The sequence below is a fragment of the Vitis vinifera genome, chromosome 1 (assembly GCF_030704535.1).
Source record: "Vitis vinifera cultivar Pinot Noir 40024 chromosome 1, ASM3070453v1".
NCBI lineage: Eukaryota > Viridiplantae > Streptophyta > Magnoliopsida > Vitales > Vitaceae > Vitis > Vitis vinifera.
In genome coordinates, this window is record NC_081805.1 from 4,229,002 (window position 1) to 4,248,186 (window position 19,185).

At 35.5% G+C, this 19,185-nt stretch overlaps 2 protein-coding genes across 4 annotated transcripts; both read left to right on the forward strand.

Moving 5' to 3' along the window:
• The first annotated feature begins 4,105 nt into the window (after positions 1–4,105).
• On the forward strand, positions 4,106–7,944 carry LOC100266384 (multicopper oxidase LPR1). Its single transcript, XM_002284108.5, has 4 exons — positions 4,106–4,431; positions 5,512–6,969; positions 7,449–7,539; positions 7,618–7,944. The coding sequence occupies exons 1-3, from the start codon at positions 4,210–4,212 to the stop codon at positions 7,500–7,502; spliced, it is 1,734 nt and encodes a 577-aa protein (XP_002284144.1). The 5' UTR covers positions 4,106–4,209; the 3' UTR covers positions 7,503–7,539; positions 7,618–7,944.
• Positions 7,945–8,546: 602 nt separating this feature from the next.
• On the forward strand, positions 8,547–18,405 carry LOC100854116 (uncharacterized). 3 transcript variants are annotated; one of them, XM_019219208.2, is made up of 8 exons: positions 8,547–8,881; positions 8,990–9,711; positions 9,812–9,940; positions 10,566–10,667; positions 11,469–11,609; positions 14,986–15,171; positions 15,344–15,421; positions 17,545–18,405. In XM_019219208.2, exons 2-8 carry the CDS (start codon positions 9,610–9,612, stop codon positions 17,563–17,565), a joined length of 759 nt encoding a protein of 252 aa, XP_019074753.1. In that variant the 5' UTR covers positions 8,547–8,881; positions 8,990–9,609; the 3' UTR covers positions 17,566–18,405. The 3 variants fall into 3 exon arrangements, with proteins under 3 accessions (XP_019074753.1, XP_010658567.2, XP_059594829.1); XM_010660265.3 differs by having other exon boundaries at positions 8,547–9,711; XM_059738846.1 differs by lacking the exon at positions 15,344–15,421 and having other exon boundaries at positions 8,549–9,711.
• Positions 18,406–19,185: the final 780 nt, after the last annotated feature.

The following is a 19,185-nucleotide window of genomic DNA, read 5'->3' on the forward strand; positions in this document are numbered from 1 at the left end:
CAGGAGAAAGGGAGCCAGAGAGACCAGCCCACCATGCCTAGACTCGACTCTTTATACTGGGTAGGTGATGCCATTTAGCAGTAAGGGGAACCATATCTTTCTACCCTTGAAGCCCTATCCACAGTAGATGGGTCCATCTACTCAAAAAAAGTTTCAATTGTACAATATGGCCGTATGGGATTCCTGCTGTCAAATCCAATTTTGATTTCTTTGAAGTACTTCATGAAATGATGAAAGGAAACAGAAAAATGGGGGGGAAACACAAGAAAAGCCAGTGCCAAGTCTCTCCTTAAAAGGAAAGAGGTCTGAAATTTCAAGGGGCCATTAGATACAACTAAGTGGCAAACAGCAACTTAGATTGGGTGTCTTTGCCTAACCCAATACTCGATACTCAATAGCCCTGCCATATCTGCTGCTTCCATTGAGTGACTTTTTCAACCTTCAATCCATTAGAATGACTATTTCCTACTCTTAATCTTACAAATTTTTTATTGATGATGAAAAAATCAAACTAGGGTCCCAATCAGTGAGTAGTGGGAAGACTTTTCATACTGATGTGATTGATCCCTTTACCATACATTTTTCTTTGTCTTGGAATCTTGTGGACGGTAGATGGCCCGAAAGCTAATCGCAGGGAAGAAAAAATGATAAGAATTTGGGAAGAATCCAAATTTATGGTCCCATTTGTACATAATTTCTAACCATGCATTAAAGGCCAATGACCCTTCTCTTCATTGACTCCATGCCAAAATACAAGGAATATAAACATCCACCTCATTGTAGCTACACAAGAAGTAAAAATTCTAGACATGAAAATGATTTTATGGCTTTTGTATTTGACCAATTAATTTAGTTTATAAATAGACAAATGTTAGGGGATATTTTTCATCATGCAAATTAACAAAAAAAAAAAAAATCTCATTATATATTTATAGTCCGACAATAATTTTAGAAAACGTTTTTAATTTTTTTAAAAAAAGTTTACATGTTTAGCAAATTTAAAAAAAACACTTTCAAAAATCTAAAAAATTACTTATAATATTTTTTAAATAAATAATTTATAGGTGTTTCTCTTAAAAAATACTTTTAAAAGAAAACATATCTATTAAAAACAATTCAAATAAAAATATTATTGAAGGCACCTTTACTCGTCGTTCAAACAAAATAGAAAATGATCAACCCATTGAAAATTTTAAACTTATTTGAAATTTAACAAAAAAAAAACAATAATTAAGAAGAGTCCTTGAAGATAATTCTCAATTACTTTCAAAAATAAATAATATTGTTTAGGAATTTATAGTGTTTTCAATTTATTTTTGTGAAGGTATCATGTATGACCTAAAACTTCTTCAAATATTCATTTTATTTTTAATTATTTCTTAAAAATATTTGAAAAGATAAAAAAAATAGATTGAGAAGATTTTAACTTTTTGACTAGATTTTTATTTTCAAAAATACTATAGAACTGTTTTTTAAAAATGTTCTTAATTTTTTTTCGAAAAAAAAAGGAACTATTTTCTAAAACCTTCCTGTTAGATTCATAGTCTTATTTTTTATTTTATGGATGGAAAGTTAAAGAACAAAAGTGGCTGTCGGTAGACTCGGTACGTCCGGATTATTTTTCGAATAATACCTTTTAATAATATTTTTTAAAAATAATATAAAAATTAGAAATCCCCACTTTAGGGTAGGTGGGTGGATGTCCTTGTCACGCTCCTATTATTCTCCCAGACCAGCTTTTCACTTAGACCAGCATCACACAATACATAAAGCTTACACATCCCTGATACGTACTCATTCAGCAACCTACGCGATACTCTCTGGCCCATGGATATACTTATTTCTTTCCTTTTTTCTACTCCCAATGAGCTCACCATCATTTTAGGTTACTTTGACAATTCTTCGGTCTTCATCTTATCTAAAGAAGATAGAAAAGAAGAAGAAAAAAAAAATGATTGTGGAAAACTATGAATAATTGACCCGATATTGTTGATATTGTTGTTCCGAGTTCAACTGGAATCAGATTTGTCTAAATTAACAGAGGTTAGACAACCTTCCTTCATACGTTGTGTCTCTCCGAGTTTTTGTCTAACAATGTCAAGATTGGATGAACTTTCCACTTACACAAAAGAATGTTCGGATAGGTGGTCCAGACACACCCTTTCGAAGTTTAAATCAAACAGAGATAGTTTGAATTACTCAAAGAAGATAGTGAATATGATAGCCTATGCGTACCTTGTTTATGCTTTCGAAGGACTTTTATAATGCCTAAGAGATCATCACTATAGTGTTGACTAAGCAATTTGACCTTTTCTGTAATAATGATTGTTTTGCAGGTGGTAGGACAATCATCATAGTTTTGGACAGCTGACAAGTGCCGTTAGTTGATGTGTCATGACATTTGATAGTGTAGTCGCCTGTCCCCTCAACCTGTTGATGGCTTGGGGTTACGTGTAGCATTTAATTGACATGGACTTGAATGGGATGTCCTGGATGGATTGCATGCTAGTGATGGTCGATCGAGGAGTCCGAGTAGGAAAAGGGACACGTGGAGGGGAGTTTCTCATAACAGGACAAGTGGAGGAGAGCCCTCACAGATATGACTGGGTCTGAAAGATTGACCATGGAAGAGAACCACACATCTTTATTCACATGGAAAAAAAATGATTAATTAGGTCACATCATGTTTACTCCTTGATTTTATTACTTTTGATATGTTTAATTTTATTGTTTTGTTTCTTGATTTTGTTATTTATCTTGATTCGTTTGATTTAAATGTTTTTGAAAAAAGAGAAAAAAAACATCAAATTTCAATGGATACTTCTTTGGTATCTTAAACATTTTCAAGTAGGAACACATAAAAATGCATCATAGAAAAAATGAAATAAAAAAAAAATTCATGTAGGCATGATATTTGATTTTTTTTTTTAAAAAAATTATTATGGGACGTAATTTTTTAACCATTTGCTCGTCCTTATTTTCATTGGGGCATTTTTTATGGGTGACAAAATTTAATACAATTCATCAACATAATTCAAGTTCATCACACTTTTTACGGATTTGTATAAAATATGTATACTCAAATTTGAATCAAATTTATATCAATCTGTATAACTCATTTAATAAATAGGTAATTTTTTTTGTTAACTATATATATATATATATGTAAACTTATTTTAATTTTTTTAAATAAATAGATGAGTCATAAATATATTAGTTTAAGACATTAATTATATAGACTTTTATAAAACTTAACTCAATTTAATTATTAAATAAAAGATTTTGATTATTAAATAGGTAAAATGAATTACACTACGTGTTACCCGTTATTAATCAAGTTGAATTTGGATTGACCAATGAATTTAAAACGACAAAAATACAGCTTATCTACTTGCCCCTATTTTTCCCTATTATTTTTTAATACTATTTTAGAAGGCATTGCCATATTTGAACTCCTTTTAAAGCTAATTATCCCCTTGTTATTATTTTATTTTCTTTTCAAAACATTAGAAATCCATTAATATTAATGAAGATGAAGGACTTGTTCAATAACTATTTTCTAAAATATTTTTTTTGTTATTTAGAATGATAAAACAAGAAAACATTTTTCAAAATTATTTTTTGTTTTCTATTATTAAGAATATAAAATATGGTATTTTTAGAAAACATTTTTTAATTGTTTTAACTTATTTTTTATTGATTGTTGTAAAAATAATTATACAAATATAAAATAAAACATTAAATATAAAAATTATTTTTAAAATATATTAAAAATATTTTAAATTTATAAATATATTTTTATTTTATAAAATATCATAGAATAATTTTTAAAATCTATTATTAAAAATTGTTTTTCAAAAATGTTTTCAGAGAGGAGACCAAGTCTTGTTTTTACGTTTTACTTTCATTGTCTACTTTAGGTTTTAACATAATTCTTGCATTTACTTTCATTGCCTACTTTAGGTTTTAACATAATGCTTGCATTATTTAGTCTTTTTTTATTTATTTATTTTGGAAACTTCGAAGCCCTCCAATCTCCACGAGGTCCACCTCCTTTCTTTCTCGAGAATCCCCCTTGGATGATATAAAATCTAACGTCAAGCACAAGTTCATATCCACACCCATCTCTCGTACTCTTTCCCTCTCCCAACCCCCCTGCCTCGCTCCTCCCCCTCCCTCTCTCTCTCTGTGCATGTAACCAAATTGAACATGATGGTTATGGAGAAAATTCTGCTGTTTCATCTCCTTTCTTTAGCTTTGTTGGGAGCTGTTGTAGAGGCTACACGGTCAGATGACAGACTGATAAAGATATCACAGTTGAAAATGTTTGTTGATGAGCTTCCAGACATGCCAAAAATCCTCGGTTTCGACGTTGTCAATGGCGTTCCAGTTTCCAAGTCCCTGCAGATTGGCATGTTTTCGAAGAAATGGGTACGATTTACTTTCCTTTTTTTTTCTTTTGTTTTGGGTTTTTTATTGCTTTCTAATTTTTTTAAGTGTTAAAACTATATCCGGTTCCATTCTGTGAGGCTAGGGGTATCTTGCTCTTCCCGATGTGCCTTTTTAACTTTAATGGGTGGCCTTTTTACTTACAGAAAGAGAGGGGAAAAGGATACAGAAGGCCATGTTAGTGGCTGCTTGTTTCTGCTTTACTCCATTCCCTTATGAGATTCCAACCTGTTCTGGAAGCTACTAGAACAACTTAATGAGGTTTTTTGCTTCTGGTGGCCATCATTTCATACTCTATTTGAGGTAGTTTTTCTTCTAGGGTTTTTTCTTTGGCTTCATTTGAATTTGGGAGGGGGAAAAAATGGAAACCTAAAATTGGCCGACCTTTTATTTCTGCCGACTGTTTGTAGAAGTAGACTGCAGACACTCGTTACACTGTTGAACCAAAATATCATAGTCTTACTAGCTTCTGCCCACTGTCTAACCACAAAAATTATTTTCACCTTCAAAAATCAAATTATGTCCATTAAAGTCTGAGATGGCATCTTTCAGCCTTATCCCTGTGGTTCTTCATTTTCTGAGTCAATGAAAAAATGTGAGAGTAGAAATCTTTGATTCCTCCGGATGTTGGAAAGTTTCATTCTTGTTTGTAAAGTCCAATAATCACTCTTTTGAAAAGTTAATAACACCTCACCTACATTCTAGTCTTCTTATTTATTTATTTTATATTTATAGAGTTCTTATTTTACCATGTCCAAATCTCTCGTGATGTTATGTATTATGCCAAAAGAATTTCGTTTAGACTCAGAGAACAACACCTTCCTGAAGAGATGACTGGGGTTTGAAATATTTCAAGGCAAATTATATCTGACGTGGCAATGTTTAACCTAGTGAACGGATTTTTTCCTTGACTTCAAATTTGTAATCAAGAAATGTTCCCGTTGGAGCAGCTAACTGTGTAGTGTGTCCTCTCGGTTCTTTGTCATGATTCAGAAAAGGAAGAAAAAAAAAAGAAAAAAAGGTCATCTTACTCGACGGTTCTTATCTGGTCTTGCTGTGCAGAAATTCCACAGAGATCTCCCGCCGACCCGTGTATTTGCCTATGGTACTTCCAATAACACCGCAACGGTTCCTGGTCCAACCATCGAGGCCCTCTACGGAGTTGACACTTACGTGACGTGGCGAAATTACCTCCCATCAAAACACATCTTACCCTGGGACCCAACCATCCCAACTGCCATTCCCGCCACGAAGAAGGGCGTCCCAACGGTTGTTCATCTCCACGGGGGCATCGACGAACCCCAGAGCGATGGAAACGCCAACTCATGGTTCACCCGTGGCTTCAGAGAAAGAGGCCCCACCTGGACCCAAAAGAAGTACCACTACTACAACATCCAGCAACCAGGCAATATGTGGTACCATGATCATGCAATGGGTTTGACTCGAGTCAACCTTCTGGTTGGCTTGATTGGGGCCTACATCATCCGTCATCCTGATATTGAGTCCCCACTCGGACTCCCTCATGGAAAGGAGTTTGATCGACCCTTGGTCGTATTCGATCGAAGCTTTCGCACCGATGGTTCCATCTACATGAATAGAACAGGAAACAATCCCTCCATTCATCCACAATGGCAGCCGGAGTATTTTGGTGATGCAATCATAGTCAACGGAAAAGCCTGGCCACGTTTGACAGTACGACGTCGTAAATATAGATTCCGCATCATCAACGCAAGCAACGCTCGCTTCTTCGAGTTCTTCTTCACCAACGGTCTACGATTCATCCACGTCGGCTCCGACTCATCTTATAACAAACGTCCGGTCATGATAAAAAAAATCCTCCTGGCCCCATCAGAGATTGTCGATGTGATTGTTGACTTTTCGGAGTCGAAATCCGATTCGGCTATTCTAGCAAACGGTGCGGCTTATCCCTACCCAAGTGGCGACCCAGTCAACAAGTTCAACGGTAACGTGATGAAGTTCATCATCAAGCGGCAACGCGAGGTTGACACGTCGCGGGTCCCGAAGAGATTGATAAAATACCCATCACCCGATTTATCCAATGCAGCAGCAACACGGTACATAGCAATGTACGAGTACACGAGCCCCACCGATGAGCCAACCCATCTGTTTTTGAACGGAAAACCGTACGAAGCACCGGCGACGGAGACACCCAAAGAGGGGACCAGTGAGATCTGGAACGTGATCAATCTGACGGCGGATAATCACCCGCTGCACATCCACCTGGGGCTGTTCGTGGTGTTAGAACAGAGAAAGCTGGTGGACGTGGAAAAGTTCAAGGAGTGCATGTTGAAGATCAACAATGCCGTCAAGTGCCAGATAAGCAAGTATGCACGTGGCAACATAACAGCAGTGCCAGCTCACGAGCAGGGTTGGAAAAATGTGTTCAAGATGACGCCGGGGTATGTGACCAAAATACTGGTGAGATTTGCTTACATACACTCCAACGCATCGTATCCGTTCGATGCATCCGCAGAGCCTGGTTACGTGTACCATTGCCACGTAAGTATCTTATTCCGCTTTTCAATCTGAATTACTCCAAGCATGAGATCATTTTATTACTTTCAAGAAGTAACACAACTTATACAACCAGTTTGTTAGTTCTGGTAAAATGGTGAAAATTTATTTAAAAAATTCTTTAAAGTTGTTCTGTTTGAATTTGAATGGGCGTCAGGAAATCATGACTGCTGCCATGCAGATTCCAAATAGAGCTTCATCTTCACGGATGCTCTGTAATCTCAGATTTGTCTTCTTGCGTGGGTCAAATGCAGGCCACTTCACTACTTTCAAAGACGCTCCCTTCCATAAGTCTCATCCATATTTTCCTGAATTGTTCCCTTGCCTGTGTTTTCATCTAAATTCACTACAAAACTGCAAAGGCGAAAAAACAGAACCAGGAAAAGAAAATTGCTACGAATGAGACACTTCCTTCTGGCCACAATCCAAATGGGAAAATCTTATTTTTTCCTGTAAAAATGCAGATTTTGGATCATGAAGACAATGCGATGATGAGACCCTTGAAGTTCATCAAATAAGAAGATCCATAGAGATTATTACAACAGCAACCTTCTTGTAAGCACAATCCATCGCATTTGGTTTCCTTCTTTAATTTTATCAAACTAATAACTAATCAAATCTTTACCTATGCAGGCCCGTTGTTTTCCCAGTGACAATATCGAATAAAGCAGAAGCCCAGTCGCGGAGATGGGATACTGTGTTGTACTGTATCGAATAACCGGAGATGTTTCCTGTGATAGTTGATGTACATTGGAAAAGAACAGTTTCGATCTCTGTGGTATGATAGTGTATAGGTTATGTCCTACCATGCTCATTATAATGTTGATGTAATGGTATTACTACAACAGAGTAGGCAGCAATGGTATTACGACAGAATATGATTTTTATAAAATATATATGTTGTTGTAATATATAAAAAATATGTGACTTTATGAAATTTTACTCATTCCACCCCTAATATATCCAATTATTCTTCCAAGGGTAGAATTATGAGACATCCAAAAGTTTTACACCATCTTTGCACTTGGGTCTCAATTTTTTTTTTTTTTGTACCTTAAGCTCATTTCATTTAACAACTAAGTGTATTTAAATTATATTTAATATTTTAATTAATTATATGATTAATGTATAATTTTTATAAAGTATATATCCGTTGTTGCAATATAAATATTAAAATATGAATTTATGAAATTTGTGTTCATTTTGCTCCCAAAATTTGATATTCATTTTACAATATATACAACTCTTAAAGGCAAAATTATAATTGGGTCCAAAATTTTGTACTATGGTGCTATTTCTCTATAACTTAAGTCTTATTTCTTTATAGTTTGATATGATTTCTTCCTACTTTGATTCTATTAATTTCTTCATAATAGTCTCATCTCATTGTAAAGAAAAATAAGTAAAATAAATTTTAAAAAACATATCAAAATAATCAAGTTTATATTTATTTATTTATTTATTTTTCTATTTTCTTTTCTCTTTTATTTTCCTTCAAAGTTTCTAGGAAGCAAACATAGCATTAGGGTTTTTTTATTTTATTTTTTTATTGTTGTTGTAGAATTTCAGGCGAATGCTAAAAATTATCCCAAGCTATGAGGTTTGGAATTATGGGATTGAAAAATTAAACAATTAATTTTCCAAAGGAGAAAATTAGAATGTCATTAGGAAGAATAGGTAAGGGCAAAATCGGGAGACTATTCCAGGAAACTTTGAGGGCGCGTAGAGAAAGAGAGGCAGTTATCCTCATTCCTCACTCGCAGGACCCAATCTCAACCACAATATGGCACTTCGTCTCACGCCTCCCTTTCCATCTTTCACCGGTCGAAATCTGGTCATCGGAAAATCGCAGCCGCTGGTTAAACTAAAAATCTCCTGCTCTTATCATTCCAACGAGGTCACTTAACTCCCACTTCTTCTTGGTTTCCGTTTACAAATAATGAAAAAATTGGTGGTGTGATTGTGAGAAGTATTGGGCGCTGATTTTTCCGGGGTGGTGATATAGTGCAAGAAGGAGTAGACGAGCGTGATGATAGTGCCGACAGGTGTAGGTACCACCATCGGTGGATTCGCCGGCGACGCTTAGCCAGTTGCTCGTGCACTCGCCTCCGTCGTTGATTGCCTCATTTCGCACCCTAACGTACGTCTCTCTCTCTTACCCTAACTCAAAAAGGGTGTTTTGGTCATTTACCGTTAATAGTTAGATTCCATCTCCACAGGTATTACTGTTGTTCCCTTGCATCTTGAGTTGCATTGGGTTATTTTTAATAAATAAGTTTAACTACGAAATTATGCTGCGTTTATGTATGAATTAATCAAGGATTAACAGTTATGAAGTACTGTGGCCCGGGGTTGAATCTTAATGGATGAGGGCCGGCCCAATAATTGAAGGGGCCAAGAAAATCGAGCCTGGACAAACGAAATGATCGGGCCCGTCCAAATAAGTGGGAAATAGGACGGGTTAGTCCTGTGCCCATGGCTACCGTGGGATGGAAAATGCGAAAACTTTCTGCCTGGACTTATTTTTTAAAAGTCTAAAACATATACCTTAGCTATGGTCTATGGAGGACAGTGCAGCCTATGCTTAAGCATCTATCTCTGCAACTTTAGGTGCTTAATGCAGCAATGCTTTATTGGCCCGTGCCAAATGTGCTATATGTTGTAGGTTATGCTCTTGATCGATTTGCAGAAGGCTTATGGGCATTGCAGCCAGTTCACCAAAATAGAGTATGCTTCTATAAGCTTGTCTCATTTCTTGCATGTAATTATGTCATGTTTGCTGGCTGCTTAGTCTGTAATCTTACATTGGGCTTGTGATGTCAAGCAGGTGGGGTTGGTTCTTGATGCTGCAATAGAGGGGGAACTTCGACTTCGCCATTTGCAAGTGGCTGATGCGACAAGAGCTTCCCTTGGATTGCCTGTTTTGGAATATATTGTCACTGACACTCCTTTACTGGTATGCGTCCTTATCAGCTAGCAGATTAAAGACTAATGGAGCCAAATATCAACATACTGCTAATTGCCCATATCTTAAGTGGAGCTAAAGTAAAAGATGCATGTTCCAGACAGATTACATAATATGTTTCATGTGCTGCAGACCTTTCCCTTTGCAAGACATGTTTTATGTGCTGCAGGCCTTTCTCTTTGATGACTAACTGCACTTCTTGTGAGATGCTTATTGATGACATGGGCATGATGCATTAGACCAAGGGTCATACACTTGGTGATTGATGAGTTGACATCATTTGTATTGTCTAATTATGATCTCTTTTCATGAGAACTGATGGACTTTTACAAAGTTTGTAGCAATGAAAATATTGCCTCTGCAATTCAGTAACTTTGCTTTTCTCTTTCTCCTTTAAAAATTTTAAATGTAGTTTAGTATCAAAGTTTGTTTATTAATGGATTATCTCACATGTCATGTCATGGTTGGATAGCGAATTGCTGCTCAACGGTTGTTCTCAGTTTCTCTGTTCTTGGCCGAATGTTGTCATTGCATTTAAGTAGTTTGATTTTCATGAATGCAGAGTTCCACTACCAAGGTAATTGTGAGCTGTTCATATCTATAATGTGTTTTATAGGTGGAGAAATGGGTTGATCCAAAGAGCGGGCAATCAACAGGGAGAATTAAGCATCCTGATTCACTACCGAGAGCTGTGCAGACTTTAGTTAACCGAACAAAGGTAAATGCTGTTGCAGTGGTGGGATGCTTTTCTGATGATGATGTTGAAGACATGGATGATTATTGACAAGGGATGGTATGGAAATTATATTCTTGGGTACCATGCTGCATTACCGTCACTATTTTGGACATAAAGAACAAATATCTCCTCCATGACAGCTGTTGAAGGATATTAGTATCTATAATTGCTTAATTAACATCCAAAGTAATTTTCTAGTTATTTAAAATTCCCAAATATTCAAACAAATTCTAGAGCAAGAGCTAGTGCTTCTCCTCCCATTTGCTTTCTATTTTCCCACTCAAATTCAACAATAAATGCTTCCAATTTATTGCTTGTGTTGCGGCTAACGCTTGTCATCATAATAGGATTGCCAACTTCCTCTTGTTCCCCCTTTTTCCTTATGGTGTCTTACATAAATAAAAAATTTTGAATTCACTCCCAAACTTTGAATTTTCATTTTTCATTTCCAAGTTGTTCTGAGTCCTACAAATTTGTGTCCACAATAGTGCATTGTCATGGCTATTGAATATGCAGGTACCAGACAAGAATTGAGGCATCTGTTATTTAGTCTAATGCCTTTTTCAGTTGACGTAAAGTGTTGTATAAACATGATGCATATACATGGTGCTTATATTGTGATATGACTTAGCTACTAAAACTCTTTTTCTCTTCTTCTCAAAGCGAGAAGAAGAAATTGGCATCTAGAGTTGAAAGATGCCGATTATTTAAGACTGAATCAATGTTGGGTTTTTGTGCTTCAAAGTTTGTATCTCATTCCTTCTCATTCTCTTTAACCCGCAGGGTATAGATGATTTGGCAGGAGTGGAGGCAGTTATAAGCCATCTGGTGGTGAAGGAATTCCAGATCCCTTGTGCACATGCACCTGCATTATCTCCCTTTCCTTTGAGCCTATCACTGTGTCCAAAATCAGCTGCCAAGGAGGTGAGTAATATCTTTTGAGGGCACAAAGAACTTATAGCTACATGAGAAGTGGTTTTTGTGGTTATAGAAAGGGACAGTAGGTATCTTTGTGTGAGTTTGCATGTGTGCACACCAGTGTTCATTTGTATAAACTGATGGGTGGGTAGGTAGGTGCATGTGTTCACCTATAGGGTGGATATTGTTGTTTGTCATTGCATTAGGACTAAATTCCATTGATATCATTTGGACACTTCAGGCCAATGGTGTCAGTATGGAAAGTTGAATATTATATTCCTTACTGGGAACCTGATAGAAAGGTTTAATATGGTGATGGGGTTCCATAAAGATAATATGGCTTATTTCATTAGGAAAACACTATTATGCAGAAGGAATTAATCATCTTATCTGAAAACCAATTGGTTGGCAACCAATGAGGTCAAAATAATCCTCATCATGTGGTTTGAGTCACACCAAATCCTGAGCTAAGAACCTTGAGCATACTTCTTGTGACCAAAATCAAATTCCAATCCAACATGATATTGAACTTATTTCTTAAGCCAAAATAACCTTTGACATACTTTTGGGGGCAACATTAAATTCCAAGCATAATAAATCTTAGGCCTTACTTCTTGAGCCATTATTTTCCCAGGGAGTGGGATTGTTGACAAACTAATAAATCCATCCCTCACTAGGTCAACATCATCAATCCAACATAGTCTAGAGCTTACTTCTTGAGCCAACACCATATCCTGAGCCAACACAACCTTAGGCATACTTCTGAGGGCAACATCAAATCCCAAGCACACTAAACCTTGGACCTTACTTCTTGAGCTGTCATTTTCTCGAAAAGTGGTATCATTATTGACCTAACAAATCCTTCCCCTAACATGACATTCTTGAGACTTGCACTGATGACTTGGCTCTTATATCACTTGTTTTTTTTTAATAAATAAATAGAGAAAATATATTAAAAGCACATGCAAAATGGCACAACAAAGTACACACGAAGTATACAATAAAGGCCATCGGGCAAGCAAGAGAGAAGAAAGAAAACCAAATACCTACCACCCAAACAACAATCAAACCTCTACACCTTAAAGACCAGAAAGGAAAAGAAAGCATCCTCATAGTAGGAGAGATTAAACCCCACAGGTCACCCCCTTTCCCTTGACTAAGAGAGGAGAGCTTTTGTAATTGATCGAGCATTCGAATTTATGAATTTCCCTCTCAACATGGGAGGATGAAAACAATTTTTTCTTTCCCCTGAGATCATCACCCCATGCCCTTTCCTTGCTTCCATTTTCCTCAGGAGGAAAGTAATTTCCTTTTCAAAACCCACCACTGGCATCCCCAAGAAGCTATTGAAGTTGGGAAAATTACAAGGAAGGCTCTTATATCACTTGTTATGCATATGACTAATAGTATTAAACGACTAAATCTTGAGCAAACAACCTTGTGTATATTTCTTAAGTCAATACCAAATCTTATTTCTTGAGCCAATACTAAATCCCAAGCAAACACAACCTTGGACATATTTCCCATTTGAATTTCTTGAGCCACTACTAAATCTTGAGCGAACACAACCTTGGATATATTTCCTAGGCTTACATCAAATCCCAAGCATATGAAATCTTGGGTTTTATTTCTTGAGTCATCATTTTCCTAGGAATTAGCATTATTGCCAATTTAACAGATCACCCCTTCCCCTAACATGATGCTCCTTTGGACTCAAACCCATGACTTGGCTTTGATAGTACTTGTTATACATAAGCCCTTAGCCATCTCATCTAAAAACCAATTGGATGTAAGTGAAATCAAACTAATCCTCTTTATGTGGTTCAAGTCACACAAAATTTTGAGCCAACACCATTGGACTTATTTACTAGGGCCAACATCAAATCCTGAGTATACCAAATCTTAGGCCTTGCTTCTGGAGCCATCATTTTCTTAGGGAGCGACATTGTTGCCAACCTTACAAGCACCATCAAGTAGATATTGATAACATTAAAAAAAATTCCAATATGAGATGAATAGGTTTCCAATCATAAAATCATAGTAGTTTTCTATCAAATGTCTACATTGAGTGTTTTCTACTTTGATTTTGCAAAATTTCATGGTGCATGTTACTTTCTCATGGCAATTGATAAGACTAGTGCAGGGAAAATATTAATTTGGAGCCACCAATAGATGCTCTGGAATCAAACTTTTTTAACTTAGGGGTCACCTAACATTCTTTATGGGAAAAGTATCTTTTCCATGCATCATAGTTGCATAAAGGGTTCATAAAAATTTGGTAAGGAACTCATCAAATTATGACTTAGTGTTCAGTATCAATTTTAACTTCTTATATCCATAATAATTCTATTGAACTGATCAAAGTGGTCTTTAATTGATGTACCTTCCATCATCTAGAGAGAGAACAACCACTTCTTTAAATATAAGTAATTTGTAAGAGATTTTTTGTGATACATAAATTTCTAGTTTCAACTAACTTAACAATCATACCCTTTTCTACAACATCATGAAATACTTCATTACCCAAGCACATGATAACACTACGTGTTTTTTTCATAAGTTGTTCCTTTTCTTTGTTAGACACTATTGCCAATAGAGATTTCCCACCTTTTTGTTCTTAAAGACAACCATTGTTGGACCAATAGGGCACATATTTGAATGTGCTATAAATTGAAATTGTTTTTTCTATATAACTTCTGAACTTTGAACTTTGTCACAAAAGCAACCCTAACAATCTTAGCTTTGATACTAGTTTATTGTGATCAACGTCAATAAAGAACAATAATAGAAAGAAAGGAAAATAGGAAAATGAAAGTAGAAAACACACAAAGTGCACAACGATTTACTTCTTCAGACCTAAATCCTACATTCATAAGTAAAGACAACAAAGAACTTAGCCTTTGTGCAAGGAAAGGAAAATAAGAAAATAAAAAGTAGAAAACACACAAAGTGCATAATGATTTACTTGTTCCAGCCTAAAGCCTATATCCACGAGCAAAGACAACAAAAAACTTAAACTTTGTGCAAGGAGATTACAATCCTCAAACTCTTAAATCCAAAAGCTCCAATTACTGCTAAAAAAACTATTTCTTTTAGTAAAAAATTCTTACCATATTTGTCCTTATTACATAGAAAAACTGCATAATAATATACTTGTTTTATAGGAATAGGAAAACTCTCTTTCCAGAATATCTTCTAATAGGAAAATATTGTGGACTTAGAAATTGATTCAAAATGGAACTTGAGACACTTTCCAACAGTTTTTCTTATTTTCATGTAAATATGCATGCCTAATATGTCTAGTTTTTTCAATCAATGTTTTTGTTCCTTTCCTTCTCTATCTCTATCTCATATGCATATCTATGTCAATTCTATATGACAGATAGGATACACATTCTTGCTATGTGTGCTTGCTGGCCTAAGTAATGCACCACAATATGTAGTCAAGAACTCTGAGTCTTTGGAGAAGGGTTGCATATTAGCAAGTGATGTTGATAGCGTCATTCTTCCTATGGATGCTTGTGAAGGAGATGGTGCTCTTGCTTTTGCCAGAAGCAAAAAGGACAAGGTAGAAGTTCAAGCATATGATTATACTTGAATCTTTATTTACAAGTTATCTGGAAAGAATACATCAGTTCACTATCAGAACTTCTTTCTGACCTAGTCAAGCAATTCATTTTTATAGTTTCACCTCAAACAATTTGTCTTCAGTTGCTAGTTTCTTGTAATTGCTAACTCAGATGCAGCCACTTATTATTACTGTGGAGGAAAATGAAACAGTTCTCAATGATACACCGGAAAAGTACGGCATTGAAGTGGTATGCATCTAATAATTTGCTTTGCTTAATTTCTTTATGATTAATGTCTTTTTAGGTGTTCATGTAGCAATTAGCAAGAATGAATTTGGTCACCATTAAGTAAGAATGAGTTTTGATACCTAGAATAAGAACCAAATTAGAACTAGCAAGTCTTAATCCTAAGTATTTGGTATCAGTCTTATAGAGCAAAGTATCATCTGTCAGGTTTTGAGTTGTATTGGAACTCAATCTTAACCTGACGCCAATTCGCAAAAATTTGATCCCAAATCCTTTGAGTGGGGCTTGCTATGAACATTGGACAAGATGAATTGATGGGTAGGATAAGCGACCTGCCCACAAGGAGTAAGAATTAATACTAATATTGTCCATATGAAAGAGAAATAATGTTTGAAAACATTGATATTCACTTTTATACATCAAATCTTGTTATACCTCTGGCTCTACTTCTCTTCAAAGGATACCAGAAGCAGGCTATTATAAATTATTTGTGACCATAAAAAATCAAATTATAGTAAAAATAATTATGATTTGATACCAATAGATAATTTCTAATGGCCTATTTGTGATGTCTGCTTCAAGAGAAGCAAAATCAGAAGCAGAAATCCAATAACTTAAGGTACTTATCTTTGATCTTTCAAACCAGCCATTTTTGATCTGTCAAACCAGATGTTTTTGATCTGTCTCTGGAAGGTGCTGGTACATGCTTCTGTCATGGATTACTTGAAAAAATTGCTGGAAGGTACCAAAGTTGAAATGACCTGGAATATGCAATATTCGAATATATAGGTTGTTTGGTCATTACATGTACAAGAACAGATCTGTACCTAGGTATCTGACCTTTTGCCACTTGAATGCAGACATAAGGATACGGTAATTTTAGAATGAAATTTTATCAAATTGCTCCAAGGATCTTGATTACCATCTGCTTAGCCATCACCCATCACCACTGAGATAATTTCTTGAAATAGCGGCCTTCAGCTGCTTTCTGAAAAAAGTTAAAAGGTTGCCCAAGTATTTTCTAGGATCACTTTATATTAACCTTTGATATTCTTTACAGAATGAAGATATCTGAAAGAGAGGTAATTATTTAGGACAAAATAACCTTTGTACTCGGTTGATTACATGAAACAATTCCAAAGTACTATGAGATTAAATTGGCACTTATAAGTAGGGCTAACAATGGGGTGGGTTACCCCCATCCTAATCTTGTCCCGTTTATTTATATCTATTCCTATTCCATCCAGAAAAATTTTTTAAATAGGGTGGGCGGGTGTAGGAGATTTCCCTACTTGTCCTACCCCTCCTTGTTTATTTATTTTTTTTCAATTCTTTTGTAATCTTTTTTTCTTTTAAAATTTTAAATTATATTAAAATAAATATAATTTATAAATAAATAAAATATTATAGATGCTTATAATTTATTTTTATGAAAAAATAATTATTTATTTATTTTATATATGTTAAAAAGTTGAAAAATGAAAAAAAAAAAAACTCAATCAAAATTATTTTTGTTTAATAGTATCTATAATGAGGGTGGGGTGGGACAAAATCGTATCTAATCATGCCTTGAGTTTGCCTCAAACCTGTTTATGCGTATCCAAACCCATTCTATTAGGATAGGAATGGGGTGGAGAAGGGTAGGTACCTGAAAAACCCGTCTTATTACCATCCCTACTTACAAGATAAAATTTAAAACAGATGAGAAAGAAGATTAAGAGAAAGTAAAAGATCTATGCCTTCGATGGATCATTGATAAATTTCTAGTTATGTTGGAAGTCATTCCTTGAATTGTATTCTGTAAAGAAAGTAACAGAGATGAGAAAGGAAGGTAACATAAACTGAGAATGGTAAAGTGATTTTCTGTTTTTATTTTTCTCTCTTTTTATTCTGTTGTTTACAGAGTAATATATATAGTAGACCTAACTAACAAATTCTCTAACAATGCATATAACAATAATAGAAGAAAACCAATGAGCATATGACACATGTACATCTTGTAACCATACAAAACTATCTCTTAACATATTCAAACACAATAACTTTATCATAAATTATTTCCTAGAAATTGCCCCTAATTCAACTTCAGATGTTTGGTCTCTGAGGGAAATCTTACTTTTGTTCAGGTCAAGGTCGCAAACTATTGAGAAGCTATAGGTGTTATTGCAGCTCATAAGGCAGGGATAGACCCAAATTCTCTCTGAAGAAACAGAATTAAAAACATCGGTTGCCCTCCATCCATATCTTCCAATGGTTATTCGGTTTCAAGTGTGGGATCTGTCACATGATTCGGGTATATCAACAATTATTTTGGTCTGAGTTATTTTAAATGCCAAGAAGTTCATGATTTTCCGGTGTTTGAGAGTTATGGCCCTCTGGGCATTTCTACCTTTTGGATTAGCAATGGAGGAAATGGAAAAAAGATATAGGTCCTTATATTGATGGGTTGGTTAAATGGCAATTCCTAATCCTTAAAATCCGGCCATATGTTCTGTTCAAGTCAGGATGATGGGCGTATTGGAGAAGCAACCGGACAAATAATCAACTTTCAAAGACAAATACCAACTGGTTTGTTCGTGATGTCGCTATTTCATAAACAAGCACCAATGGGCTTTTACGCTCTTATGGGTGGAGTCTATCAAATCGTTATCATAATGTATTCGAAATTTTGCTTCAGCCTATCGCTTAAGGGCTTGGAACTTTGATGGACGTGAACCAACCAGTCAAATGCTGTGAAATTTTGATCGTTGCGGTCCATTTGATTTTATGAAGTGCAAGTATTAACTTGTTTCTATCAAGACCATAACAATGGTAGATGTTGCATTCATGGTTTGCTTGGCGAGGCCCCGGTGAAAGCTTGGGTGACAATTGCATGATGATACTACATTTTTCCTTGTAAGATGTTCATGCGGTTTATTTGGACCGACTTTTAAGGAGTAGTGGCTCTTTTTTAAGCTCAATAAGGTTTATCATATTTGTTTGGTTAATTTTATTTATCTCATAGGGAAAACATTTATCATTTTAACTTCTGACCTCGGCATGTTTAACAAACATTCATTACCTTATCTATGGTGTCTCAGTAGTAGTTCGTGAGAAGATCATTTATCCAAATCCAATTATGACTGAAATTAACCAGCCTTTTTAGACTAGTAATGTGGGTTTTAATCATGCTTATGTAAGATGGTGACGGTGAAAGCTTTAACAAACTTCAAAAAGGACGGTTTATTTACCTTTCCAAAAAAGGAAAAAGAATGGTGGGTCTTTATTTTTATTGTTTTGGCCATATCCAGCTCATGGATTTGCGATTTCTCCGGTGGTCCATGGAACAAGTGGAGAACTCAACACTACATTTGCATCACAGATTTCCTCCATTGCTCACTCTTTTTCATAACCCGTGATCTTATCTACCCGCATACAAAGGAGTAGATATTATGGACAGATGCAATTATGGCGAAAATGTCTGTCCTTGAAATTGAGCCTTTCCCATCCATCTTCTCTTAGGAATAGAAAGATTTTAGATTTTTCAACCATCATCCATGTGAAGTATGTTTATTCAAAGATCCTGAATCCAAATGCTTTTCATGTCCACACCTAAAAATCATTATACACATTTTGTATGTGGGAGAGACGTACTGCCGAATAGATTCTTAACAACCGTGTGGCATTACATTAATGACATGGACCGTCATGCCTAATTAATGTTAGGCACTCCGTAGCTATAACCAGCTCAGCCCTCTGCTCTACCATAATCTGAGACGTTTCACCAA